The sequence below is a fragment of the Cryptosporidium hominis genome, assembly GCF_000006425.1.
Source record: "Cryptosporidium hominis TU502 chromosome 4 CHRO014018, whole genome shotgun sequence".
Lineage (NCBI taxonomy): Eukaryota > Apicomplexa > Conoidasida > Eucoccidiorida > Cryptosporidiidae > Cryptosporidium > Cryptosporidium hominis.
Genome location: NW_667190.1, coordinates 1 through 9839, shown reverse-complemented (window position 1 = coordinate 9839; position 9839 = coordinate 1). Strand labels below are relative to the sequence as shown.

The 9839-nt window shown below is 30.1% G+C and overlaps 6 protein-coding genes across 6 annotated transcripts; 4 read left to right on the top strand and 2 right to left on the bottom strand.

Annotated features, from left to right (window-relative positions):
* Nucleotides 1–355: 355 nt before the first annotated feature.
* Nucleotides 356–2017, bottom strand: Chro.40050 (hypothetical protein). Its single annotated transcript, XM_661056.1, has 1 exon — nt 356–2017. One exon carries the CDS (start codon nt 2015–2017, stop codon nt 356–358), a length of 1662 nt encoding a protein of 553 aa, XP_666148.1.
* Nucleotides 2018–3550: 1533 nt separating this feature from the next.
* Nucleotides 3551–4396, bottom strand: Chro.40049 (hypothetical protein). The annotated part of the gene is made up of 1 exon (XM_661055.1): nt 3551–4396. The coding sequence occupies one exon, from the start codon at nt 4394–4396 to the stop codon at nt 3551–3553; it is 846 nt and encodes a 281-aa protein (XP_666147.1).
* Nucleotides 4397–4804: 408 nt separating this feature from the next.
* On the top strand, nt 4805–6628 carry Chro.40048 (hypothetical protein). The annotated part of the gene is made up of 1 exon (XM_661054.1): nt 4805–6628. The coding sequence occupies one exon, from the start codon at nt 4805–4807 to the stop codon at nt 6626–6628; it is 1824 nt and encodes a 607-aa protein (XP_666146.1).
* A 173-nt stretch (nt 6629–6801) lies between these two features.
* On the top strand, nt 6802–7260 carry Chro.40047 (hypothetical protein). The annotated part of the gene is made up of 1 exon (XM_661053.1): nt 6802–7260. One exon carries the CDS (start codon nt 6802–6804, stop codon nt 7258–7260), a length of 459 nt encoding a protein of 152 aa, XP_666145.1.
* Nucleotides 7261–8397: 1137 nt separating this feature from the next.
* Nucleotides 8398–8619, top strand: Chro.40046 (Rab11). The annotated part of the gene is made up of 1 exon (XM_661052.1): nt 8398–8619. One exon carries the CDS (start codon nt 8398–8400, stop codon nt 8617–8619), a length of 222 nt encoding a protein of 73 aa, XP_666144.1.
* A 461-nt stretch (nt 8620–9080) lies between these two features.
* Chro.40045 (hypothetical protein) lies at nt 9081–9839 on the top strand (the record flags this gene model as incomplete). Its single annotated transcript, XM_661051.1, has 1 exon — nt 9081–9839. A coding segment is annotated over one exon (759 nt), but the record flags the coding sequence as incomplete, so codon positions are not given.

The window sequence follows — 9839 nt, the reverse complement described above, 5'->3', positions numbered from 1 at the left end:
TTTATTTTTAATTCTTCTTTATATTATAGTGACTCTTGTTATTAACTAAAAATCAATTTTGTTATATATTTAAAATAAACTTAATAATTAAAAGATTTGCAATAATTTCTCCTTGTAACCATTCCAAGTTAATTTCCTATTAATAAAAATATTGCATGCAGAACACGTATGGCGCCAAGTTCAATTAGTTAAATTGGCAAATCAACAATTAGGCAGAAAGCAAAGAAAAATAAAATTGATTTTTATATAGATATTGATTTTAAACGATATTAGTATATTAAAAACAAGTTAATAGCAGTAAGGTTAATATTAGATATGTTTAAGAACAAAATAACTTTTCTGTTCAATCTGCTCATTAGATATTTTGCATCAGGGAGTTGTAAAGCTCAGAAATGCTCTTAATGAACACTTTTGAAAGATACTTGTTCTGGTCCCCAGAAATGATCATTTGAATTGCGTCATTTCCCGGAATTTTAATAGAATTCATAGTTTCTGTGTTTGGATATTCTTCTAGTTCATCAAGTATTTCATCGTCAGTTGGAAGAGAAAGGAAAAGCTCGTAGTAGTTACATGCTTCCTTAGTATTATCGAGCAAATGATAGGAAATTCCAAGGATCATATAAATGTATTGAAGGAATGTAGGGTCAAAGAGAGCATGGTGAAAATACTTCTTTGAGGTAAATAATACAGATAAGCTATCGATTGCATTCTGATAATGACCTCCCATTAAATATGAAAGAGCGAGATTAACGGAAATAATAAATGGTAGAGGATTAAATGAAAAGAGAGATGAGTTGAAGTTTGGATTTCCCGGGTTTTTAAATAAAGTTTTATTAAATATGGATGTGGAAAATGAATTATTTATGGGAATATTTTCTATCCCATCTTGATTTTGGCTTGACAAACAATTGAATGCCTTCTGGAAGTAACCAATAGCAATGTCATACTTCTTTTCATAATAGGCACAAATTCCCAAAGAATTGTGAATAGAAGGAGTGTCTTTATTAATTTGAAGCCCTTTAGACGCCCATCCAATACATTGATTTAGCAAATCTGTGATTCGGAGATCTTTCTCAATCTGAACTCTTTGAAGCAATAGAGAAGTAGCTGATGTTATTGATAAATTGGTTGATGGAAATAGTCTGATAATTCTTCTGAAAATTACTACAGCATCATCCCATTGTCCGAGAATAGAGTAAATATTCCCCCATAAGTAGTAGGAAGGTAACATAATGTAATTGAAATTTATACTTCTCTTTAGAAAATACATTGACGTTCTTAATAAGCTTCTAACTGTTTGTATTGAGTTTTCTGAACGGGAGTGAACTCTACCAATTGCAGATACAAACAAAAAACAAGCTTTTACAAAGAAGAAGCTACTAACTAAGACATTATTAGGGAAAAGTTTCTTATACCAAGAGTTTGCAGATGTTGTTGCATTATTATCATTTCCATAGTTCAAGTCATTTCCAAGATTATTGCCGTTAAAGTTTATCCCACAACAAATGTCATCCGAGTTCTTTCCAAAAAGTTTTGAATTGAAAAGTTTAGTAGAGAATGTTAAACTCCCATCTTTTGAAGTTTTTTTAATAGTTTCCAAATTTCCTCCATAATGGTCCAATATTACAATAAAGCATTCCAGTAAAGTAATATAGTCATTTAAATCATTAGGAGTTGATGCCTGACAAATACTAATCTCTGTGTATAATTTACAAACAATACATAAACTAAACATATTAATAAATTCACAAAATGCTGCTGTTGAATATTTGAAAGATTTATAGCTATCATTAAAAACTGCTGGGAGTGGATCTCCAAAATTATAATAGTATTTCTCATTGCTTTCTTCTTCCTTTCTGAAAAGCTGTACCCAGATATTACAGCCAAGAATATACCCACAAACCAAATTACTTTGGCAAATAAATCTATACATATAAATAGCAGCTAATCTAAGTCCAACTTCACCTTTTGCTCCTCTTGCAATATTATCTAGAATCATCAAGTCATCTTGAATCATTTTGTTCTNCTGATGTCTCAATATAATTATTTCTAAATGCAATCTATATCGGGGTTATCCACTGAAATTCTAGATGCTACATTTATTGGTGATGTTGGAAGGAGCCGTTTTTCCTTTCTTCTATTCGGTGAAATTGATGGAGATGCTGTTCTAAATATAGAAGCTCCATTTTCTGAGCTATTTTTTTCTACATTTTGGAAAGGATGAAGGTAATTCCTTATCCAAGCTTTATCAACTTCTCCTATCGGGGACCCTATTATATTTGTTAATAAAGTCTGTTTGGTTGAGTCAGAACAATATGGAAGCTCCAGTAAATAATCCAAGGCTTCCACTGCATGGTGAGATTCATATAAAGCTGTTTCATATAGCATAGTTGCATATTCAATATTCCCAATTGAGGAGAATGAATCTGCTGCCATAGTATGTATCGAGGAAGAAACAAATGTATCAAAATTAGAAAGATCAATGCTTGATTCTATTAGAGATAGACATTCTTCATATCTATGTACCGAGTATAAGTATTGTGCTTCCAAAAAGAGCTTCTTAGAAAGTAAAGAGTTAGCTTCATTTTCCATAATAGCATCTTCTTCCATATTATCCATTAATTTAATTTGGTTGGAACCTTCAGAAAGTTCAGTAGAATATTGTTTTGTCTTGTTTTCAGAAAAACCTGAAATATTCTCATCATTTGTACTTTGTTCAACTCTCTCCAAATCATCTGGATTAATTCTTTTCAATACAGATTCCACACAAACTTCTTTTCCATCTAACATATATAGAGCTGCCATTTCTAATAAATACTCAACAGACTTTGCTCCTCTTATTTGGGGAATTTCTGTATTTTCACCATTAAGATCAATCATATCAGCTATTGAATCATTTTCAACATGAATGTCGTTTCCTGTGTCTTCAGATTCCTGAGCTGATGCTAAATCACACCAAAATATTGCCTGCTTATAATTACCAGCTTCCTTGCAAATTTCTATGTAGTCTTGCACACTCAATTCATCCATGCTTGACATATTCTCCCATTCATTCAACAAGATTGCTTCTTTGAAAAAAATGGCTCATTTATTTACTGAATTTTTTTATTTTGTATTTCCTTTCTTTTTTTTTAATTCTTTTTTTCCACTATGCTAGATAACCTCACTCTAGAAAAACAAATTCCAAATTTTTATGAGACTCACATAGTTCCCGCCTTTTAATCTGGGCTGGTAACTTAAGAAAAAATATATAAAATATGAATAGAAGAAATACTTAATTATTGATTTAGGTTTGAGAATCGGATAACATTTAATAAAAAAAGATAATTAATTAATATGACTTATTGAAAAGCAATAATGTATTTGAAAAACTAAACAAAAAAAAAATCCATTTGAAATATATGTATTTTATAAATAATAAGGGAAATAGCCAATATAAAACAATTCAATTTTATGTTATAATCATGAATATGCCAATCTTAGTTAATTCTGAAAAAAATCAATAAAAATAATAACAATGTGATGATAAAAAAGTTACATAAATACTTGTTCAAATTTCTCGTTCAATATTGCTGTAGTGATCAAAGTAGTCAATACAATTGTATTCTTTATCGGGGTTGCTCTTAGCAGTGCTTATATTTTCTTTAGAATATGGAATTTCTTCAGAATGAAATAGAGATCTCCAATGCTTTCTAAGCCAGAGAAGATACCAATAACAATGTGCAAAAATAGTAAGTGATGTAGGTATCCAAAGTTGGGTAGCTTCTCTATTACTAGCACGAAGGAATAACAATGAATAGCCTATTATATGATACGAAATTCTGAAAATAAAGAACGTTATAGAGAACATCTTTTGGGAGAACTTCCTGTTGTTATGTGGAAAAATTACGTAAATAGATATAAAATAAGTTGGAATTTCCTCAGGTAGAGCAACAAGCAATATATTATAAGACTTCCAACGCATAATATATAAGGTTAAGATGATATAAGCAGTATGGTGAATCCAACCATTTAAAATAAACATTTGCTTTCTGAAATACAAGACTCCAAAAATAAGGTCAAATAAAAGTGAAGATAAAAATAAATTTAACATGAATTTATAATATCCATAGGAATCATATTGAAGCCATTTTAACATATCCATTTCAAATTGGAAATATTTAAACCAGAGATCAATTACAACAGGCCAACATATGAAGGATATAATGGCAGATGATATATACTGGAAAACACATCTCATTTTATTTTGATCTGTATTATGTTTGTTTACTAAATAGTACCAGAGTAGTACAATGAAGATGCTTGATAAGGCGAAACTAACCCCATGAACTTTCCAGAATTCCTGTGTAAATGGGAATGCCAAAGCTATTAGAATTCTAGTTAGTGAAGACTCCATCTTATGAGAGTAATATAATTAATTAAACTTTCAGATTTTTTCTACGTTTGAAAAACGAAATTCAAAAAAGAAAAGAAATGAATTAAAAGCTTCCAAATTTATTCATAAGTTTTTTATACTTGAATTTTGTTTCTAATTTATTTCTTGTTCGTTTATTAGCAAATATGAATATTCTTTTAGGTGCGATCTGAAATTATTCAAACATATTAACCGGGTGTTGGCGGGCTAATTTTAGTTAAAGGAGGGTCAATAGTAACTATGAACGCTAAAAAAAAAATATTAACTTTAGGAATAATAATTTATTAGCAGCTAAGCGGAAAAAAAGATTCAAATAAATTATTTGCAGGAGATCCTGCAAATTAGAGTTAGAATACATTAAGTGTGATAGGGTGGGAAAGCCTTGCATCGATGAACTTTATATTACTCCCGAATTTCGAAATAGTGTCTCAATTATATGTGGGGTTGGAGTTTACTGAAGCAAAAATTTGGGATGAAGAAATATTATTTCTTTATATATCTTTACTGAGGGAGTTTATTGGATTGTCAAAGTTTCTAAGTTACTTTCAATGGAGAGACTTCATTTTTGGCCAAGAACATATACTTGGCAATAAGTGCCTTTTTAGATTGGATAGTTCAAATGCACTAATAAAAAAAGCAAGTAATTTAAGTATTGCTTTTTGGACATTGAAAAAAAAATTATTGGGACAATCTGAAATAGAAAAATTATATCTTTTTATTTCGGATAATCTGAATTTTTACTGGATGAATCTATCAAGCACAGTACTTTTGAGAGGATTTGAGCATTCTATGAGAGTAATTAATAAAATAAATAGAGAAAAAAGAGATCCAATTTATAAGTGGATTGATGGGGAAAGCTGCCCTGAGATTTACGAAAAACATCAAGGAGGAAAATTTAAAGAATACAGAATGGCTGTATACTTAAGTATATGCTTTGAAATGGTATCTCTGTTCATTTTAACTCAATTTATTTTTCAAAATCAATCTACGAATAACACTGAACTGTCTTCAAGCCTATATTCCAGGGAGAGCTATATAACAATTGCAAAGTTTTTCCAGAGGAACTCAGCCACATTGATAAGGATTCTATCATTATTGGCAAACGAAAAAAGCAACTCTGATTATAACTCAATGAATGTACCAGTTCCATTTGAGATGTTTTTTGAGAAAGTATTTATTTATAGCAATGATATGGAACAAGATGAAGATGAAAATAAGAATTTTGACTTAAATACAAAAAAATTGGAGAAATATTTTAGTTCCAAAAATGAAAATGGCCAGGATGAAAAGAAAATGAGAGGAAATAGCATAACACTTTCAGAGTTCACAATAAATGCATTCAATTACCATGTTGTTACAGATAATTCAGGAGAAATCCAATTATGTATTTTACTTAATTCTTGTTCAACAATAATCAATCACAATGTTTTAGATGATTACTATTTGGTGAACAATACTCATGGAAATGGTGCTTCTGAAAGAATTTCATACTATCTCTCAAACAAAATAATCCATTCAATTAATTTTGACCAGAGTGAGTTAGCGAATTCCATAAACGATGTAAAAGGCGATATTTTTGAAATTATTTCAGAGAGAGAGGAGATAGTAAATTCTGAAGAAGCACGAAATATAATAATTTCAAACTCAAGTAATCTAAACTTATATTTTACAAGGCCAGTTGAATACTTATTCATCCGAGACTGTAATCAATGTAATATTTACTGCTTAGATTTAATTTCAAACATCCACATCGAAAATTGCCAGGAATTATTTATACATGTTGATTGTATGTTTGCAACCTTGGTTAATTGTGAAAAAGTGAGTATTTTTCTTCACTCTCAGTTTTCGCCTCTACTTAGGAACTCAAATGATATTTCAATTGGACCATACAACGTACACTGTATAAATAGAAAGACATCCTATATATTATCTTACGAAAATAATTTGTTAACACAAAGCTGGAGATTCCCAATGAGTTTTTCGTCCAGCTTTAATATGGTTAAACCAGAAAAGCTTTATATGGTAGAATTATTTGATACGAAACATGAAATTATTACAATGAATAGTGGTGAACTACCAAAATTCCCACTTCCTTCCGATTATTATGAGAATTTCACTAACAGACTACAGTTCCTAGAACTTGTTCGAAATCTCGAGCCCTCATCTCAAGAAGAAATCGTTAAACAATTTGTTTCTTGGATATGCAATAATTAACATTAAAATCCATCGCCACAATATTTTGGCGCTCATTTTTAGAAGAATTATTTTCAAAGGACAAGTCATTTATTATCCTTGATTATTATTGTTAAAGTTAATTATTAAAAAAAAGTGATTTGAATGGTTTATATTAACTAACTCATGAGATAAGCTTCTTAATTCAGAAGAATATGCAGGAACACCAGGAAAAGGAGATACAATTTCCAACCCATTTAGTTGAGCTTGCATTGCAAGAACAAGAAGTAAAGGATCAAATTTGGGTATTAATTTCAGGGGGTGATAAGAATAAGACTATTTCCTTTAGTGAATTGGAGAAACTTAGTGAGGCTTTAGGACTCAATTTGTGTGAAGAAGAAATAAATTCGATGTTGTTTTGGGGAAAATACGGTAATAACAAGGATTTTAAAAAAATTCAAAACTCTTGGCTTGAAATCCAAACGGGCTCTTCTAATTTACAAGGCAGTGAACATGACTCCAAAGTAGAGTCAGATTCAGAGGCTTCAAATGATTTAGAATCTCTCAGAAATATTGAGATAAATTACACAGAATTTTGTGAAATATTTGCAAGGAATGAAAGAAGTTGCAAACGTAGAATAGCAAAGAAAATTGATTTGAGGAATGTGAAGTAGTTCAACTTTATTATTTCTTCTAATATTTTCCGATTGATTACTAATAGTATTACATATAGTATTGCCAGTTAACGACAAATTTATAAATTGTATTATATATTGCTACATACTTCCTTAACTCCGCTTTCTATCTTCTCCTCGATTACTTTTTCTTAAGTTATAAATGTTTCTAATTCTGCATGCTATAAATTAGACATAAGCTTTTTCGGCGCCCAAAGTATTCCCCTCATGGTTTTGTAATATTTTTGTGAGGACAAAAGTCGAAAAAGGATTAAGTTGTGAATAAAAGTAAAGTGAAGAATTCTTTGTTTGTAATTACTTCTTATAGAATTTGACACTATTTAGTCCAGTCGAGGTCTCGCTTGGATTGGTATTATATCATTCGAGACTCGGCAGGCTTGATTAAAAGAAGAATTTATTAACTCAAGTCTCAATAAAGAGTTCAGATAATACTAAGGAATTAATAGAATTGCAAAAAAGTTTGTTTAAATTGATATTCTGAAAGTTTCTATATTTGATATTGAAATTAGCAAGGCCGAAGGGCGATTTATTAAAAATTTTTATATATAAAAATGAGTTCAAAAGATGAGCATTATGATTATCTGTACAAAAGTAAGTTTATATTATCAAGAATTTTATCTGGAAACTACTAATATATTATCACTCGTTTTTTTTAAAAAAGTTGTTCTAATTGGTGATTCCGGAGTAGGGAAATCTAATTTACTTTCAAGGTGAGTTAATGAAATAGTGATTAAACAATTTTAATATTTGTGTCATCTTAATAGATTTACCCGAGATGAATTCAATTTAGAGTCAAAATCCACAATTGGAGTGGAGTTCGCTACAAAAAGCATAATTACTGAAGGGAAAGTCATCAAGGCCCAGATATGGGATACGGCTGGGCAAGAAAGATATAGAGCAATTACATCTGCATACTATAGAGGAGCAGTAGGAGCACTACTAGTCTATGATATTTCAAAAAGGTCGTCTTTCGAGAATGTTGAAAGATGGCTCAAAGAACTGAGAGATCATGCTGATCCCAACATTGTTGTTTTACTTGTTGGTAATAAATCAGATCTTAGGAATCTTAGAACAGTAACTCAAGAAGAAGCATGTGCTTTTTCAGAAAGAGAAGGTATGGCATGCATGGAGGCTTCCGCCCTAAATTCGTCAAATGTTGACGAAGCATTTCACCGTATTCTATCTGAAATTTATACGTTAAGAAGTGAAAGACAACTCACAGCAAATCAACATGATTTAAACAAAGCAACCCTTCCTTTAGGTACTCAAGGAGTACGTGTTGACCCAATCAGGATTGATCTTAACTCTAAAGGAAGTAAAAAAAGGTCCTGCTGCTAGGTTTTTTTTAGAATATTCTATAACTTTTGTTTTGCATTTTTCTTATTTTAATATTTTAAAAATTCCCGCCATGGGGCTTTTTTGACTATTTAACTGCTTGCTTTAATATTTAAGAATTTCAATGGAAAAAAAAATTTCATTGGCGCTAAAATTGATCATTATTAAATTTATGTCGGCCTAGGTGAAAAAGTGAGCTATAAGATCTTTGTAGTGGAAAAGTTGGGTAATTTCTATTTCTTTGAGTAAATATTTATTGAAATTGATTTCTGAAAATATAATTTAGTATTTGAAAAAAATTTATATCTAATTCTGATTTTGGAAAGATAAAATTTTAAAAGTTGCTAAGTTGCAAATAAATTAGCTAACATATCAATTCGAACAAGTGCAAAGTAATATTATTATATCTAAGAAAGTTTCAAAACTCGAATTCATTGATTTATGTATATGCAACACTATTTTTTATGAGCTTTCCAAATAATCAAGGAATAATGGACTACTTAATACAAAATAATAAGGAAATAGTTGACTATAATGTTGATAGCATGCTAACTACTCAAGGTGAACCTCAGTATAATGGAATGGAAACAATAAGCCAGGTAGATTTGAGTGATAATTATATAAACAATTCATATAAATCCGCTAGTGATACTGCAATTTCAGAATTTGTTGGCTCACATCAACTTAATCAAACATCACTTTCTTCATTTACCTTAAATTCTGCGTCATATACGGCTCCATCATCTAGATCTACATCGTCAAGTTCTAATTCCGTTATTTCATCATCCTCTTTAGTGAGTAACTCAAGTATATATTCAAGAGAAGACATTAATATTATTTCAAAAGATTATATTTCACATAAAAATCAATCAAATATACCCGTTTTTAGTAAAGATGAATTGAAAACTTTAAGCCGATGTCTTCCTCATACAAAAATCAAGAAAATAATCAAGTGCTCTGGAGCCGTAAATCATATGATTGGAAGTGAAGTTCCTGCACTATTGGCAATTGCTTGCGAACTTTTTGTTAGAGATTTGACAAGCTTTTCTTGGAATTTTACTAGAAGAGCTAAGAGAAGAACAGTTCAAGTTCAGGATATTAAATCTGTTTCCAGCAAGGATTTTAGACTAAAAAGATTATTTTATGCTAGCAAGAGCCAATTAAAAAATATATCATATGAAAATGAATCATTGGGGCAACATAAAAAACCAATATTAAATTGC